General features: G+C 42.6%; 1 protein-coding gene across 5 annotated transcripts in view; it reads right to left on the reverse strand.

Moving 5' to 3' along the window:
• The window catches only part of CAMK2A (calcium/calmodulin dependent protein kinase II alpha), a 425342-nt gene that overhangs the window by 32066 nt on the left and 373301 nt on the right, over nucleotides 1-19975 (reverse strand). For all 5 annotated transcript variants that reach the window (XR_012242924.1, XR_012242925.1, XM_073621085.1 and 2 more), the window contains 2 exons: nucleotides 13835-13910; nucleotides 11161-11255 (listed from right to left, as the gene is read on the reverse strand). Coding sequence is in view for 3 of the 5 variants with exons in the window: in XM_073621085.1 (XP_073477186.1) it covers nucleotides 11161-11255; nucleotides 13835-13910 (171 nt within the window). In the remaining 2 variants the exon portion in view is untranslated. The remainder of the gene's footprint in view (nucleotides 1-11160; nucleotides 11256-13834; nucleotides 13911-19975) is intronic.

Raw genomic sequence — 19975 nt, forward strand, 5'->3', positions numbered from 1 at the left:
GCTGCATTTGGTGGGCACAGTGGCTGCATATGATGAGCACAGTGAATGTATTTGGTGTGCACAGTGGCTGCATATGATGGGCACAGTGACTGTATTTGGTGGGCACAGTGGCTGCACATGATGGGCACAGTGGCTGTATATGATGGGCACAGTGACTGTATTTGGTGGGCACAGTGGCTGCATATGATGGGCACAGTGACTGTATTTGGTGGGCACAGTGGCTGTATTTGGTGGGCACAGTGGCTGTATATGATGGGCATAGTGACTGTATTTGGTGGGCACAGTGGCTGCATATGCTTGGCACAATGACTGTATTTGGTGGGCACAGTGGCTGCATATGATGGGCACAGTGGCTGTATTTGATGGGCACAGTGGCTGTATTTGATGGGCACAGTGGCTGCATATGATGGGCACAGTGGCTTCATTTGGTGGGCACAGTGGCTGCATATGATGGGCACAGTGAATGTATTTGGTGGGCACAGTGACTGCATATGATGGGCACAGTGACTGTATTTGGTGGGCACAGTGGCTGCATTTGGTGGGCACAGTGGCTGTATATGATGGGCACAGTGACTGTATTTGGTGGGCACAGTGGCTGCATATGATGGGTACAGTGACTGTATTTGGTGGGCACAGTGGCTGTATTTGGTGGGCACAGTGACTGTATTTGGTAGGCACAGTGGCTGTATTTGGTGGGCACAGTGGCTGTATATGATGGGCACAGTGACTGCATTTGGAGGGCACAGTGGCTGCATATGATGGGAACAGTGGCTGTATTTGATGGGCATAGTGTCTGTATTTGGTGGGCACAGTGGCTGCATATGCTGGGCACAGTGACTGTATTTGATGGGCACAGTGGCTGCATATGATGGGCACAGTGGCTGCATATGCTGGGCACAGTGACTGTATTTGATGGGCACAGTGGCTGCATATGATGGGCACAGTGACTGTATTTGATGGACACAGTAGCTGCATATGATGGGCACAGTGACTGTATTTGGTGGGCACAGTGGTTGCATATGATGGGCACAGTCACTGTATTTGGTGTGCACAGTGGCTGCATGATGGGCACAGTGACTGTATTTGGTGGGCACAGTGGCTGCACATCATGGGCACAGTGGTTGTATTTGGTGGGCACAGTGGATGCATATGCTGAGCACAGTGGCTGCATATGATGGGCACAGTGGCTATATTTGGTGGGCACAGTGGCTGCATATGCTGGGCACAGTGGCTGCATTTGATGGCACAGTGGCTGCATTTGATGGGCACAGTGGCTGTATTTGATGGGCACAGTGGCTGCATATGATGGGCACAGTGGTTGCATTTGATGGCACAGTGGCTGCATTTGTTGGGATTGATGTTTTTTTTTTTTAAGTATTTTTCAGAATTTTTCAGTTTGTTTGCGCTCCCCAAAAATTTTGATTTCCAGCTGCCACTGGTCCCGTGGTTCTGTAGGTCAAGCAATGTGAACCTAAATCTGCTTTCTCGGTTTACAGGATTGTTTGGTTAAACGCAACTCTATATCTGATGTGACATAAAAAGAGTGGAACCTGTACAAAAGGCGCCATTGGCTCCTGCTGCTGTCAATCAAATCCAATGACGTGGGCGCCGGGGGGCGGGGACGAGTCTGGCATTCGTGTCTGTGGACGCAAATGCTGGACTCTGGAGCGTGTCCGCAAGGTAACCCCCTCGGGAAGCGTGTCACCTAGGGTGTTATCTGATGCGGGGAGGAGCCGCCAGGGGACCCCAGAAGAGGATGTTTAGGGCCACTCTGTGCAAAACAAGCTGCACAGTGGAGGTAAGTATGACTTGTTTGTTATTTTTTAAAAATAAAAAAAAACATCCTTTACAATCACTTTCAGTGCTTAGGCACAGAGGTCCAAATAGGTGATAGGGTAAGTGCCAAGTAGATTCACTATGAAAAAGGACTCTTAAGCCTCGTACACACGATCGGATTTTCGGCAGGGACTTGTGTGATGACCGTTAGTATGCTCCATCAGACAATTGTTGTCCAACTTTCCGCCAACAAATGTTGGATGGCAGGCTAGTAAATTTTCGGCGGACAGTGGTCTGTTGTCAGATTTTTGTATCGTCTGTACACAAGTCTGTCACACAAAAGTCCAAAGTACAAACACGCATGCTCGGAATCAATGTTCACCAAACACGACATTAGCAGAAGATGCCCAAAGGGTGGCGCTCAACAGCTGAAATTCCTCAGAGTACGTCACTACATTCGTGTTTATTGGCTGACAATTGAGTACCATTTGTATGCAAAACGCCCTTCGGACAAAAGTCTGATTCTCTCTTGGCCAACAATCCGATCGTGTGTACGAGGCTTTATATCCAAAACAATAGGCTTCTCTATGCAGGCTAGGCAGAACAACTGGCCTGTCAGTTGGTCAAAGATGGATAGAAGCAGAATGGGGCCTTTATGTGTCTGTTGCTCCCCCGCCCCCTAAACATGTACCTGACACCACTCTTAATTCAGTGCTGTCCCCACCGGTAGACCTGCCGGTAGACCTGCTCTCCTCTCTTCCTGCATTCTCAGTCATTCAATTCCTGTGGGGAAAGAGTGGGGGGTGGAGCCGAGACACACTATATGTGTCTATGGACACACACAGCTCAGTTCAGGATCAAGCCCACACGAATGACTTCATAGCAAGCGGTTTGCTATGGCTGCACTCGAGAAGAGGGGGAGCCAAGATCGCCGGCAATCACTTAAACTTGGCCAGTGACCATGTTAGTACACACTGCTGTGGTAATGGTGCAGCAAAATACATATCACAGTTCATGTTCATCGTACAGTACTACTGCCAAACAGGACCTATCCAAGTAAATTGGACCATACTGAAACCACTCAGCAACCACATGTAATGCTTTCAGTGATTAACAGTGAGGGGAAAATGTATTGCCTCCAAGCCACCTGTCAAATGCCTTTGAAACGGGTTCACCTAAAACCCCTTTCAGAAGAGAAGCAATGATGGCCATGCATGTAAAAGAATCCTTATGCCGCGTACACACGAGTGGACTTTTCGACCGGACTGGTCCGGCGGACCGAGTCCGGTGAACAATTTGACCGTGTGTGGGCTTCATCGAACCTCATAGGCGTGCGCAGCCTATTGTATTAGGGTGTGCACCCTTAAGCTCAAACACACATGCATGTGTATGTGCCTACATATTTATGACCCCGGCACATTGATCTCCCTGCCGGCACAGTGAAAGAGAAGAGCATAAACACTTTTCTTATGGCAGAGCAGGTAAGAGGGAGATCTTTACCATGTTCCTGCTGCTACACAGAGTGATAACACTAATGCGCATGGGGTGATTAGGGTGTGCCTGGACACAACCGGCACACCCTGTGCACACGCCTATGTCGAACCTGCAGCGGACTTTTTCGGTCGAAAATCTGTCGGACTTTAGATTTGGAACATGTTTCAAATCTTTACGTCGGAACTCCGCCGGACCCAGTTCCTAACGAAAAGCCCGCTTGTCTATATGCTAGTCCGATGGACGAAAACCGACGCTAGGGCAGCTATTGGCTACTGGCTATCAACTTCCTTATTTTAGTCCGGTCGTACGTCATCACATACGAATCCGTCAGACTTTGGTGTGATCGTGTATAAGCAAGTCCGTTTGTTCGGAAAGTCCGTCGGAAGTCCGCCGAAAGTCCGTCGGATAGTCCGTCGGACCAGTCCGGTCGAAAAGTCCTCTCGTGTGTACGCGGCATTAGGCTCCTGCCTAAGTCGGTCTGACTTTGACTTGGGTTGTCAAACTCAAACGAAACAGTGGTCTGAATTGAGTGGACTTAAAATGTTACTAAACCTAAGAACGTTTTTTACCTCAATGCATTATTTGCATTAAGGTAAAAAACATTTTCAGTTTCTCTATGCCCCCTTCCCTATATGAAGAGGAAAAGAGGGGAGAAGAGGTCAGCGCTGTGCACAGCTGCATCTTTTCTCTCCTCTTTTCCTCTTTACACAGCATTCAAGCAGCAGGAGCCATTAGCTCTTGCTGCTGTCAATCAGTTGCAGTGAAGAGGAAGTGGATGGCAGGCCTAAGTCCCGCTGTGTAAATCTATGGAGCGCGGCTCCATAGATGCACGAGTCGGGAGCGCGCAGACTACGCTCTCCCCATAGCCAGCGGATGGCTTTCGTGGTCCTGAAAAGAAGAGGAGGAGCCAATTTTGCCGCCGGGGACCTCAGAAGAGGAAGATCGGGGCCATGCTGTGCAATACCACTGCACAGAGCAGGTAAGTACAACATGTTTGTTATTTTAATTTTTTTAAAAATATGACTTTAGTAACACTTTAATCCTAAGGGGTCCACATTATGTCTGCCGATGGCCACTTAATCTCAGGGGAAAAAAATGATAACATTTCGGTACTTAAAGTGTTACTAAATATGCCCCCCACCGTGCCCACAGCTTATAAATATTCTTTTTACATTAAAATATTGCCACTATATACCTTTTTGGCTGATCTGTATACCACGGTCACATGATAAACTGCACAGTTGGCCCACAAAACACCAGTATAACTTGCCTGATCTAAATGATGTTACATTAGATTGTAAGCTTCTTAAAGGGGTTTTAAAACCTCGTGTTTTTTCCCCCAGGGAGAGCACTTCTCCTAGGGTGTTTACCGATGCGAGGAGGAGCCGGGAGCGCCGTTGGGGGACCCCAGAAGATGAACTGCACAGTGGTGGTAAGTATGATGTGTTTTTTATTAAAAGAAACAAAAACAAAGGTTTACATCCCCTTTAAGGGCAGGGACAAATGTAAATGTAGCATACTGTATATATAAAGCAATGTGTACATGTTGGTGCTTTATAAATACCTGACATTGATTTATTGTAAGGAAATACATATGACTGGTTGATATGCCTATTCACTCAATATATATTTAAGGGGGTCTGAATACTTTCCGTCCCCACTGCATATATATATATATACAGTGGGGACGGAAAGTATTCAGACCCCCTTAAATTTTTCACTCTTTGTTATATTGCAGCCATTTGCTAAAATCATTTAAATTCATTTGGTTTTCCCATTAATGTACACACAGCACCCCATATTGACAGAAAAACACAGAATTGTTGACGTTTTTGCAGATTTATTAAAAAAGAAACACTGAAATATCACATGGTCCTAAGTATTCAGACCCTTTGCTGTGACACTCATATATTTAACTCAGGTGCTGTTCATTTCTTCTGATCATTGTTGAGATGGTTCTATACCTTCATTTTGAGTCCAGCTGTGTTTGATTATACTGATTGGACTTGATTAGGAAAGCCACACACCTGTCTATATAAGACCTTACAGCTCACAGTGCATGTCAGAGCAAATGAGAATCATGAGGTCAAAGGAACTGCCTGAAGAGCTCAGGGACAGAATTGTGGCAAGGCACAGATCTGGCCAAGGTTACAAAAAAATTTCTGCTGCACTTAGGGTTCCTAAGAGCACAGTGGACTCCATAATCCTTAAATGGAAGACGTTTGGGACGACCAGAACCCTTCCTAGAGCTGGCCGTCCGGCCAAACTGAGCTATCGAGGGAGAAGAGCCTTGGTGAGAGAGGTAAAGAAGAACCCAAGGATCACTGTGGCTGAGCTCCATCGGGAGATGGGAGAAAGTTGTAGAAAGTCAACCATCACTGCAGCCCTCCACCAGTCGGGGCTTTATGGCAGAGTGGCCCAACGGAAGCCTCTCCTCAGTGCAAGACACATGAAAGCCCGCATGGAGTTTGCTAAAAAACACCTAAGGGACTCCAAGATGGTGAGACATAAGATTCTCTGGTCTGATGAGACCAAGATAAAACTTTTTGGCCTTAATTCTAAGCGGTATGTGTAGAGAAAACCAGGCACTGCTCATCACCTGTCCAATACAGTCCCAACAGTGAAGCATGGTGGTGGCAGCATCATGCTGTGGGGGTGTTTTTCAGCTGCAGGGACAGGACGACTGGTTGCAATCGAGAGAAAGATGAATGCGGCCAAGTACAGAGATATCCTGGATGAAAACCTTCTCCAGAGTGCTCAGGACCACAGACTGGGCCGAAGATTTACCTTCCAACAAGACAATGACCCTAAGCACACAGCTAAAATAACGAAGGAGTGGCTTCACAACAACTCCGTGACTGTTCTTGAATGGCCCAGCCAGAGCCCTGACTTAAACCCAATTGAGCATCTCTGGAGAGACCTAAAAATAGCCATCCACCAATGTTTACCATCCAACCTGACAGAACTGGAGAGGATCTGCAAGGAGGAATGGCAGAGGATCCCCAAATCCAGGTATGAAAAACTTGTTGCATCTTTCCCAAAAAGACTCATGGCTGTATTAGATCAAAAGGGTGCTTCTACTAAATACAGAGCAAAGGGTCTGAATACTTAGGACCATTTCAGTCAGATATTTCAGTTTTTCTTTTTTTTAAAAATCTGCAAAAATGTCAACAATTCTGTGTTTCTCTGTCAATATGGGGTGCTGTGTGTACATTAATGAGGAAAAAAATGAACTTGAATGATTTTAGCAAATGGCTGCAATATAACAAAGAGTGAAAAATGTAAGGGGGTCTGAATACTTTCCGTCCCCGCTATATATATAGATAGATAGATAGATAGATAGATAGATAGATAGATAGATAGATAGATAGATAGATAGATAGATAGATAGATAGATAGATAGATAGATAGACAGATAGATAGATAGATAGATACCTTCTTAAAGCGTACCTCCCCTCTCGGTGATCTATGTACATTGCAAGGATTATAACAACCTTTGTTGCAGATTCCTACCTTTTGTTATTCTGAAGAAATCACTGTTTCTCTGTGCCCCTGTGCTGAGTGAGTCTAATGTGAGTGGTTTCATAATTATCAATCAGCAGTGCACCTGCAGGGCTCTAATGAGGAAATCTGCTGTGCCTGCATCCCTTTAGACGTGTCTCTATTAGGAGTATCTCACCAAAAATGACATTTTTGTTGCAGGGGATGCCTGAAATCTGTCTTGTATCTTAGGCAGACTTCTGGGAAAATGGGTGAGCCAATCACACAAGCAGGAAATTATGTTTCTAGGTGGTTACCAGTACACATTCTGTGTACAGAACAAATCCAGGTAGCCATATTGCATTGCATTTTCAGAAAATTACAGAGCTGCAGATTTAAAAGGAAATGTAATTTGTAATACCATTCAATTAAAATATGACTTGTGTCGCAATTGTATACGCTATATTATTTTTTCTTTGTTTGCTTTTTTCCCCCCACAAAAGTGGAGTTATCCTTTAAAGTTTCACGAAACCCACATCATAAAAAACTATCAATGAATGGTGTATTACATGTTGTTCATACTCACTCAGTCACTAAGAGATACATTTTCTTTATTCTGAAAAACACCTGGTTGATCCCGCTGCTCTCTATCTCCACCTTCTGTCCATGTCCCCAATTCAGCTGGGAATATTGCAGAGCAGTGTTGGCAGCTCTGCACCTCTATCGAGATTCCAATATACCAATCACACAATGCAATTTTGTGATGGAGCTATTGGACTTCTCATTGGAGCATAACCATTTTTGGCATAATGGCAGGCACTACTTGCAAGTGAAGGGGGTGGCCATGGGAGCCAAATTTGCTCCCAGCATGGCAAACCTCTTCATGGCCAAATGGGAGGAAGATGAAGTTCTGCATGACAGGCCTGTTCAGCTTGTCATGTGGAAAAGATTTATAGATGATGTCCTATTTATATGGGACGGCGGTTCAGAATCTGTCGCCACTTATTTATCTACTCTCAATAATAACAACAGAGGTATAGTGCTCACTTATGAGGCCAGTCCGACTCAGATCCACTTTCTAGATCTGGTTATAAGAATTGATAATGGAAGGATTACCACCTCCACCTTCTTTAAACCAACGGACTGGAATAGTTTTATTCCACTTGATTCCTGCCATCATCGTTCTTGGTTAACAGCAGTCCCTAAGGGGCAATTTCTGCGATTAAGGCGGAATTGCTCGAATGTAGACCAATTTTATAAGGAAGCCTCTACTTTAAGGTCTAGATTTTTGAATAAGGGCTATGATTCGACAGGTCTTGATTCTCTAATCATAGAGGTAGGGAATAGGGACTGTAAGGACCTATTGGTGGATAAACCTCCCCAGACAGAAGACAGAGAGGATTTCGGTCTTGCTTTCATAACTACCTACTCAAGTCAACATTGGGCTATCAAAAGGATCATAAAAAAACATTGGCCAGTTATTAAAAACGACCGGATTCTTGGGCCCTTATTGTCTGATAAACCTCGGGTTTTGTTTAGGGAAGCCACTAGTTTTAGGCACATTCTGGCACCTAATGTTCCAGACCCACCTGCACGTTTGAGTTTTTTTGGTGATCTTAAGGGTTTTTTTCGCCTTGTAGAAGGTGCAAGGTATGTAGGGTTAACACATTAAGAGATAGGAGATTGACTGAATTTACTTCAGTCAATACAGGCCTAACATACCACATAAAATCACTTATCACATGTACCACAAAATGTGTTGTATACCTTCTAAGGTGCCCGTGTGGGCTGGAATATGTGGGACGTACCATCAGGATGCTGCACGTGAGGTTGGGTGAGCACATTACTAACATCAAGCAAGGCTTTGACAAGCATAGTGTTTCTAAACACTATGATCTCGTACATAACCGAGACCCGACAGGCACCACCTTTATCGGTATAGAAAAATATGTCCCCCATTGGCAGGGCAGCAATGGCAAGAGGACCATTTCTAGATCCGAGACTAATTGGATCTACAGATTAGGTTCTCATGCCCCCAATGGCTTGAATATAGAATGGGACATCATCTGTTTTATTTATAACAGTTGATGTCCCATTTTAAGAAGCATGATCACTTACGATCAAGAGATTGATCTTTTTGACTGGTGGTCTGATCTTTATTGCTTCTTTATCTTTTGGTGCCTAAAAGTATGTTCATTTGGGATCCCCATCTAAAGTTATATGTTTTAGTACAATTATGTTAGTAGAGATGCCTTTATGATGATTTTGCTAAGGAATTCCTCTGCTATTGCATAGTAGGGTTTTTCACTACAACATCTACTTCTGTCAAGATGCGAGTCATATTCATTAATATACATCTTGGGGCCAACTATGTTTTTTAATTTCTTATTATGCTTTTAATTTTTAATTTTATTTTTGTGGTATTTTTGATCATATTTTAATTGCTTAATAAATAGTTTTAATCGAGGGTATTTATATATGCCCAATAGGGTTTTAGTTGTTGAATGAACACACTGAAGCAAATTCCTTTTGATTTTGTATATCTTTAGAGATTTTATAAATGTCCACTAGATGGCACTAATTGGGATAGCTTGTTTTTATTTTACATATGCCTGGTAGTCGTCCCAGCTGTTTATTGTTATATCAGGCATTTCCTATTGTGTCTCCAGAATGGGATTCTCCAGCTAACCAATTATAATATTCAGCTTGGATCTAGCTAGCCAATGATGGTGTTTCCTCAAGCGCCATCTGGCTATTTAATGCGCGTGCGCGATTGCGTACCCCTGATGACGTCAGTTGTGACGAAACGGCCGTAGGGTCACAACGTGAACTCACATCGCGCATGCGCGCTTTCAATTTAAACGGTGAAAACTTTTTTTGCTGTCTTGCTGCAGTTTTACTGCTAGTGTATGGGCACTGTATATGTGATCCTGTGCAGAGTACTTGTCATCTTCAATAAATGATCTTGATTCTCTGCACTATTGGAGTCCCCTTTTTCTTTTTTATGGTTTATCCTTGCTGAAATACTGGTCACTTGAGCCATCCTGGAACCACCTTTTTCTCCTGACTGTCTCCTGCTGCTGCTGGGAAGCTGGCATTGAAGATAATCAGAGGGACATCGACTGCGGTTCCAAGAAGGACATCAACGGTGATCTACTAAGCCTGTTTTAACCCCCCTGAATAAGGGCGGTCGCAGGCTTTCTGGTAAGCCTCCATTTTCTCCGGTGGTGGGCGGTATGATTGTTTGGATCATTGGATTGTGATTCTGCACTTTATATATTATTTTTGGACATTCTTTTTTATTTTTATTTCATTTTTCCTTTTTTTTGGATTTTGGAGCACGCTTTTTCCATTGATGAACGTTTGCACATTTGCGGTTTATTATTATATATATATATATATATATATATATATATATATATAATATTATAGTATTTACTATTATATTGCTGCCTTTTTTCCTCTCACTATTAGTATCATCACTATTGGTTGATTATTCACTCAGATTTATGTCCAGCGCTGCACTGTTTATTATCCAGCTCTGCACATGCTCAGTTTTCAGTGACTTTGAATGCTGAGCGCTGCTTCCCTATCACATCTGAGCAGCCATGTGACTATGGAGTCACACATGTGGGCGTATACACTGTGGTAAATTCCCTCCCTCCTCCTCCATGCCCACTAACCAGCTAAACACAATAGGGGTGGGATATTACATGTAGATTAATGGTGGTTTCACCTCCTTCTTATTCTAAGACAAAGGCCAGTGGGGCGTGACACAGCCTGTGACTGGAGAAATCTGTCCTCACCATGTTATTTCCAAAAAATAATAAAGATTTGATTTCAAATATATATTTGTATGTCAATTTATTATTATTATTATTATTTATTTTTACTCTGTATACCAAAGGTATTTTTTTTAATTTCGAACAAGTGACCAGCAGCAGAAGACTAGAAGCTCCTCCTGCTTATGTTTCTCTGCAGACAGCCTTGGAAAGAGCTGGATCATGTGACAGCTGTATATAGATTAGAAAAAGCGTACTTAGATGGTTTTCTTTAGTAAAATTATTACAGTTCCATCATCCACATGCAGAAATAGAAGGGATAATGTAAATCAGGGGTCTCAAACTGGTGGCCCTCCAGCTGTTGCAAAACTACAAGTCCCATGAGGCATTGCAAGGCTGACAGTTACAAGCATGACTCCCACAGGCAGAGGCATGATGGGACTTGTAGTTTCGCAACAGCTGGAGGGCCGCCAGTTTGAGACCCCTGATGTAAATTAAACAGTGCGTATTTAGTATCACTTTAACGCTGGTCTACAAAGAACTCAGTCATCAGTCAGCACTCTCTGAGATCTATGTAAATGGTAGGGAAACAGGTGAGAAGGAGATCTTTATATAAATGTAGACTTACAATTCTCAAAGTAAAAGCGGTGGAAGTCTAAACCTTCCACCAAGTTTCCCAGTGCTTCAGGCTCAAACGCTGTCATTCCAGGGTCACACATCTTACTGAAAGGTAGAACAACGGACAGTTAGAAAAACTATGCAATTAATGTAGAAAACACCATTCACATGTATTCATTTTCTTGCAGTAAAACACTAAAAAATAGCAGTTCAAGTGGAAATTTGTTTGCATTTAAATAGTTTTTCTCTCCAAGCAACGCAATGTGAATGCAAAATAAAGCTCAAAGCAGGCCAGAAGATGGTCAGAAAAAGCAAAGAAGGAGATCAGGTGACAGCAGCTCAGGAGGAATTCAGAAGCATCGCACATACAAGCTAAATGCAACTGAAAGCATGCTGTATTTACCCTTCTGCTTAAAGTCTTACATTTTAAATATGACAAATATTTTTTAACATTTTTCAGACATGTACAGTCAATATAAATAGTGAATAAACTTTGCGCCTCGTAATTTAAATATAGTGCTCTAAATAGAAAAGTTGCTATCCCCAATAAAGTGACAATGTGCTTTAGATCAAGTGAATTATAAACAAAAGGGAGCGCTCAGTGGAAATAAATTACAAATTAAAGAAAAATATATACTATATATATGTAGCATATACCGTGTTGGGTATTAATGAAATAAAAAACCCATTAACTAACATTAGATTTCTTACAAACACATAAGATTAAATATTCGATGAATTATTTGATCGATGATTCAACTTGTACAAATTGCAAGAGCACAAAAAACAATAAAATAAAATAAAAAGTCCTAAAAAAAACGACTTCTAGCCATGCAGCAATTAAATCTTCTCAGATTTGCTTGATACACGTGCCTCCACCAATTGGATCACCCAAAGTGCTCAAGTAGATTTACTGCTTACCAGAGGAAGATGACCACTTTAACTAAAAAATAGGTCTAATGCGCTTATTGCAGAACCGGTCTGCTGACAATGGTGGATCCTGAACCTGCAAGGTAGCTTCCTCCCATCAGGAATCATTGGTGAAGTATATGCAGAGAAATGATAGAGGAATCGAACATAGTGTAATCCTGTTTATTTGTAAAAGATTAGAAAAACTAAAAAGCCAAATGGCTTGCTTACATATGTAGTGCCTTCGCCCAGCACAGAGGCTATAAGCGTGTCTAGTGGTTGGATGTCTCCTGGCGGCTCTCACCCGTGCTGGCGTGCGTTCCACCTCGCTCAACACTCAAACCAAAGGGACCAGATATAGACGTGACCACGGCACCTCTTATATTACACTATGTTCGATTCGCATTAGACTTACTTTTTAGTTAAAGTGGTCAACTTCCTCTGGTAAGCAGTAAATCTACTTTAGCACTTCGGGTGATCCAATTGGTGGAAGCACATGTATCAAGCAAATCTGAGAAGATTTAATTACTGCACAGCTAGAAGTCGTTTTTTTTTTTTTTTAGGTCTTTTTATTTTATTTTATTGTTCTTGTGTGCTCTTGCAATTTGCACAAGTTGACTTATTGATCGAATAATTCATTGAATATTTCATCTAATGTGTTTGTATGATATCTAATGTTAGTTAATGGGTTTTTTATTTCATTAATACCCAACATGGTATATGCTACATATGTATAGTATATATTTTTCTTTAATTTGTAATTTATTTCCACTGAGCGCTCCCTTTTGTTTATAATATACAGTCAATAATCCAGTAGCAAAAATCTTGTAGCTATCTGTAAAGTGTAATTCGACTAATTAAGTATAATGGCTATGAGAAACTGTAAGTGGCAATGTGGAAACTTGTTTACTAGCAAGTTAAATGATGTCACTAGACATGTGCGATTAGTTTCGTACAAATCGGAAATTCGTACAAACTTCCGGAAATTCCTACATTCGTGAGGATCCGAAATATGAATTTTTATGCATACGAATTTTGTACGAAATACGAAATTTCATTTACAAACTTCGGATAAATTTATCATAACTAACTTTCGTTATTGTTACGAAAAGTTAACAAACCTAAAAGTTAAAAACCCAAGGAAGTCAGCACAGCACAGGGATGGTGGGAGCCCCTCATAATGATAAATTTATAACAAACTTTCGTTATTGTTACGAAAAGTTAACAAACCTAACAAAAATTTGTATTTCGTACGAATCCGAATTGAATTTCGGACACGAATTACGAATTAATTTTAATACGAAACGGAACGAAACAAAACAAATTTATTGACGGCGCACATGTCTAGATGTCACATCCAATTAATATAGCAAGACTAACATATAGACCATGGACTTTATAGGCACCACAACACAACCACTAATTCATTACAATTGTTATTACTATAAAACTACTAAACTGTTACTAAATAATGGTATTTTATTAATATAAGTTGCAGTTATAAGTACACTGCAGAGTGCATGAGCATCACGGGAAATGTAGTTCCAAAACATCTGGGATGCCAAGGTTCGCCAACACTGGACTACACACTATAAATTATTACTGCACTAAATTCATGCCTATCCTTGCTGAAACTTTGATAAAGATGATTTAAAAATTATTTAAAAAATAATGTGTCTGTGTATAGGTGTACTTATACTCATGTGTAACAGTCAATGAATAGGTGTACTTATACTCACGTGTAACAGTCAATGAATAGGTGTACTTATACTCACGTGTAACACTCAAAGTCACCATTGCTAATAGCCTCTATCAGCTGCTCTGTGACTTTAATAATCTCCTGCTTCCTCACTGAAATCACAAGAAGAGTGAACGTTAAATCAGAGATCAAATGTCAATGGAAATGTCAATGGAATGGTGTCAATGTGCTATAAATAAAATTATCCTATTGTTAACATAGCTCAGAATTGTCCCCTCTAATATCTAAGCTTCCAGACTTTTGCCCTAATTATGTATCCTGCAGAATTAAATTACAGAGGGTTAATGTTTACAGAATTGCTTATACTTACCACTTCATTGCATAATTAAATGAAATAAATGATTTAAGCTTTTGGAGGACAGTAATTAGATCACTTTAAGTGAACCTATCAGTACTTTAAAAACTGTCTTAGCTAATAATAGCTAAGTGCAGACACCTTGCATTGCCTGTGAGATCAGGTTTTAGTCTTCATCTCTGTGTCCCTGCAGAGTTCCTTGGAATTACGCTGTACACGGAGCCATAATTACTAAGCTGTCATTAAAGCACTATTAAACCCAAAAGCAAACATTTATTATATTACAGCGTAACAATTCTTAAATGTGATGTCTGCATTAGTTTCCTTTTTTAGGTTTTCTTTCTTCTTTTTTCATCTGGAGATCAAGCCAGCACATATGTTTTTTAAAAGCTAAAGTTCCCCAGCAGAATGTATCATTTCACATGGATGAGACAGACCACTTAAAGTGGTTGTAAACCCCCGATTTAAACTTTTACCTATACGTAAGCCTAGAATAGGCTATTTGGGAGATATTTACCTTGTAGTGTGCCGATGATGTCATCGGCGCATGCACTGTGAAGAAACGGACCTCTGTCCTGTTTCTTCACTTGCAAGTGCCATAACTGATGGCTCCTGCGCGCATGCGCGGAAGGGTTTACTTCCTCTTTAACAATGGCAGGGTTGATTAAAATGATCAGCTTTTATTGGGGGGCATATCATGAAATCAGTGGGCCCATGTGCAAGATCAAAAGTGGGTCCTAGGCTTTGAGAAAAAAAACAAACGTGGGTGTGGTTTAAATTGCACTAAATATTGGGTGTGGTTAAATAGAGTCTGATATGACTTAGGGCCTTTTCACACGGAGGTGTCCGTGTACGGGCTCCGCTTTTCTCAGCAGGGGATCGCTCCGTCGATCCCCGTTGAGCAGGCAGATGACAGGTCTGTCTCTGCACACTGTGCCGCTCTCCTCAATGGGGGATCAGATGAAGACGGACCGTATGTGCAGAGAGAGGAGTGCGGAGTGTACAGGGTTGGGTAGTATGTGCAGGGAGAGGAGTGCAGAGTGTATGGCGTTGGGTAGTATGTGCATGAGAGGGGTACGGAGTGTATGGCGGTGGGTAGAATGTGCAGAGAGAGGAGTGCAGAGTGTACAGGGTTGGGTAGTATGTGCAAGAGAGGGGTACGGAGTGTATGGCAGTGGGTAGTATGTGCAGGAGAGGGGTACGGAGTGTATGGCAGTGGGTAGTATGTGCAGGATAGGAGTGTGGAGTGTACGGTGTTGGATATTATATGCAGGAGAGGGGGAAGGAGAGTATAGCGGTGGGTAGCATGTGCGGGAGAGGAGTGCTGAGTGTACAGCGTTGGGTAGTATGTGCAACAGAGGGACAGAGAGTGTATGGTGGTGAGTAGTTTGTGCAAGACAGGAGTTCAGAGTGCATATATTACTGATATCTACACACTGAGTACTATTCCCTATATATAACACTTACATAGTTACATAGTAGGTGAGGTTGAAAAAAGACACAAGTCCATCAAGTCCAGCCTATGTGTGTGATTATATGTCACTATTACAATACATTGTATATCCCTGTATGTTGCGGTCGTTCAGGTGCTTATCTAATCGTTTTTTGAAATTATCAACGTCCCCCGCTAAGGCCACCGCCTGTGGAAGGGAATTCCATATCCTTGCCACTATTATAGTAAAGAACCCTCTACGCAGTTTAAGGTTAAACCTCTTTTCTTCTAATTTTAATGAGTGGCCATGTCTCTTGTTAAACTCCCTTCCGCAAAAAAAGTTTTATCCCTATTGTGGGGTCACCAGTATGGTATTTGTATATTGAAATCATATCCCATCTCAAGCGTCTCTTCTCCAGAGGGAATAATTTCAGTGCTCGCAACCTTTCCTCATAACTAATATCCTCCAGACCCTTTGTTAGCTTAGTTGCCTTTCTTTGTACTCGCTCCATTTCCAGTACATCCTTCCTGAGGACTGGTGCCCAGAACTGGACAGCATACTCTAGGTGTGGCCGGACCAGAGTCTTGTAGAGTGGGAGAATTAACGTTTTATCTCTGGAGTTGATCCCCTTTTTAATGCATGACAATATTCTGTTTGCCTTGTTAGCAGCAGCTTGGCATTATTATTATTATTATTATACAGGATTTATATAGCGCCAACAGTTTATGCAGCACTTTACAACATTAGGGAGGACAGTACAAGTACAATACAATTCAATACAGGAGGAATCAGAGGGCCCTGCTCGTTAGAGCTTACAATCTAAATCTAGGAGCATTACATGCCATTGCTGAGCCTATCATCTACAAGAACCCCAGGTCCTTTTCCATCCTAGATTCCCCCAGAGGTTCTCCCTCGGTGTATAGATTGCATTCATATTTTTGCCACCCAAATGCATTATTTTACATTTTTCTACATTGAACCTCATTTGCCCTGTAGTCGCCCACCCCATTAATTTGTTCAGGTCTTTTTGCAAGGTTTCCACATCCTGCGGAGAAGTTATTGCTCTGCTTAGCTTAGTATCGTCCGCAAATACAGAGATTGAACTGTTTACCCCATCCTGCAGGTTTTTAATGAACAAAATAAATAGAATTGGTCCCAGCAAATAATCCTAGGGAACCCCACTACCCACCCCTGACCATTCCAAGTACTTCCCATTTATCACCACCCTCTAAACTCGCTCTTGTAGCCAGTTTTCAATCCATGTACTCACCCTATGGTCCATGCCAACGGACCTTATTTTGTACAGTAAACATTTATGGGGAACTGTATCAAATGCTTTTGCAAAATCCAGATACACTACGTCTGCGGGCCTTCCTTTATCTAGATGGCAACTCGTCTCCTCATAGAAGATTAATAGATTGGTTTGGCAAGAACGATTCTTCATGAATCCATGCTGATTACTGCTAATGATATAGTTCTCGTTACTAAAATCTTGTATATAGTCCCTTATCATCCCCTCCAAAAGCTTGCATACTATTGATGTTAAGCTAACTGGTCCGTAATTCCCAGGGATGTAGTTTGGGTCCTTTTTAAATATTGATGCTACATTGGCTTTTCTCCAATCATCTGGTACCATTCCAGTCAGTAGACTGTCAGTAAAAATTAGGAACAATGGTCTGGCAATTACTTGACTGAGTTCCCTAAGTACCCTCGGATGCAAGCCATCTGGTCCCGGTGATTTATTAATGTTAAGTTTCCCAAGTCTAATTTTAATTCTGTCCTCTGTTAACCATGGAGGTGCTTCCTGTGATGTGTCATAAGGATAAACACTGCAGTTTTGGTTACTGAAGCCCCCGATTCCCTTGTGAAGAGGAGAAGAATAAATTCAATATCTTCGCCATCTCCCCATCCTTTGTAACCAGATGTCCTTCCTCATTCTTTTTAGGGCCAATATGGTCTGTCCTCCCTATTTTACAGTTTACATACTTAAAGAATTTCCTGGTCTTTCGTGTTCTATCTTAGCCGCCCTAATTGCACCCTTACATTTCTTGTTGCATTATTTATAAAGTCTGAATGCTGATGATGATCCCTCAACCTTCTATTTTTTGAAGGCCTTCTCCTTTGCATTTATATGCATTTTTACATTGGAGTTAAGCCATCCAGGACTTTTGTTCGCTCTTTTAAATTTAATATGCTCCTAAAGCAAACCCATCTCTCCTCTGTGTTCTTTGTGCCTAAGATTTTATTCCAATTCATGCCTTCTAACAAGGTTCGTAGTTTAGGGAAGTTGGCTCTTTTGAAATTCAGTGTCTTTGTATTCCCCTTATGTTTCCCATTTGTGTGATTTATACTGAAGCCAATTGACCTGGGATCGCTGTTTCCTAAATTGCCCCGTATTTCCACATCAGGTCTGTATTGTTGGTAATCAGTAGATCCAGTAAAGCTTTATTTCTAGGCATCTGAACCATGAAATTGTCCATTTAGGAACTGGCGAGCCTTAGACGAATGCGTGGTTCCCTTCGCCCAGTCTATGTCTGGATATTTCAAATCCCCCATTATGATAACACTTCTCATCCTTGTTGCTAATCCAACTTGTGATAGGAAATCCGTCTCCGCCTCCTCCCTCAGGTTAGGGGGCCTATAGCATACTCCTAGTAATATTTTCCCCTTAGCTTCATCCCTTTGGAGCTCTACCCACAAGGATTCCGCCTCTTCCCTAGCTCCCTTAGGGATGTCATCTCTCACATTCAAAAATACTGATCTCTATACACTGAGTGCTATTCCCTATATATAACACTGATCTATATACACTGAATGCTATTCCCTATATATAACACTGATCTCTGTACACTCGATGTACAGAGATCAGTGTTATATATAGTTAATAGCACTCATTATATATAGTTAATAGCACTCAGTGTATAGAGACCAGTGTTATATATAGGTTATAGCATCTAGTGCATGAGCAGTCATTCTCACACTAAGCATGTTATAGAATAAAGGACCCTTAGCTGCTGGCAATCACTGACCAGCAGGCTGCTGCCCCACACACTCTGCCACCTCCAGCTCTCTTCTTGGCACCGACTTGATTTCCCCCGCGGCAGAGATTTGGATCACAGAGAGGGACAGATAGGCGGGGTGTGTATAGAACCCCTCAGGAGGAGAAGTGGCCGATACAACTGCCCTTATGTGCATGGCTCTGATGTCCCTTTCATCCCAGCCAGCATGAGTCTTTGCTCCTCTCCCAGTGTGGCTGCATCAACCGCCGACAGGAATCTCTCATATACCCCCCAATGACCACTGAATGCTCAGTCCGCCCCTGCGCCCCCCGCGCCGTATGTACTTAGTGTCAGAAACAGCCAGGCCTGTCTTTAATATAGATTTGACCTTGAGCAAACATTTTCTTGGCCCCCCCCGCCATACTGCTCCAAATATTACACAGGTCTCCCCTCCCCCATACTACCCCCATCATTACACAGGACCCCCCTCCCCCATACTAGCCCCATCATTATGCAAGATCTCTCCCCCATACTACCTTCATCATCACACAGGACCCCTTCCTCCATATTACCCCTAATTATTACACAGGACCCCTTTCCCACATCTTTACACAGGACCCCCTCCTCCATACTATCCCCATCAATAAACATGGGGGTTATTGTTGCGGGTGTAGAGGCAGGAGGGGGTAATTGTTGAGGGTGGAGAGGCAGGAAAGAGGGAGTTAGTGATAAGGGTGGAGAGGCAGGAGTAGGGTTATTGTTGAGGGTGGAGAAGCAGGGAGGGGGGTTATTGTTGAAGATGGAGAGGCGGGGGGATATTGTTGAGGGTGGAGAGGCAAGGAGGGGGGTTATTGAGAAGTGTGGAGAGGCAGGGAGGGGGGGTATTGTTAAAGATGGACAGGCGGGGGGGGTTATTGTTGAGGGTGGAGAGTTGGTGAGGGGGTGAAGGGTTTTGTAATCAGCAGAGTTGATCAGCATTCAATGAAGGTTTTTTTTTTAAAGTGGTGAGCTGTCAGCACGGGGGGGGGGGGGGGGGACACACACACACACTGCACTCACTACAGTACTCAGAGCTCACTCTGATTGGCTGTGGCGGCTGCCAATTAGTGCCCTGCACTACAACACCCAGCAGACCCGCCCTCCCTCTCTATTTCTGCAGCAGCTGAGACACCCAGGGAAATTTGCCAGAGGTGGGGGGAGGGGGAGCCTGGCTCAGGGCACATGCCTGATGAAGGGGTCCTGCATGGTTCCGAAAATGTTGCTATTTGCTGTAACAATGTGATCGCTGAATAAAGCTTTGGACCCATTTTGGAGATCCATGTGCTGATTACATTTCTCTCTCTGATTATTCACGGTTCCACCCGGTGGTTGCTTTAGCACCCACTTATACACACAGTAATTTCTACAGGAGCGTATGCGTTGGGAATAGT

Source organism: Aquarana catesbeiana, linkage group LG03 (assembly GCF_042186555.1).
Source record: "Aquarana catesbeiana isolate 2022-GZ linkage group LG03, ASM4218655v1, whole genome shotgun sequence".
NCBI classification, from domain to species: Eukaryota; Metazoa; Chordata; class Amphibia; order Anura; family Ranidae; genus Aquarana; species Aquarana catesbeiana.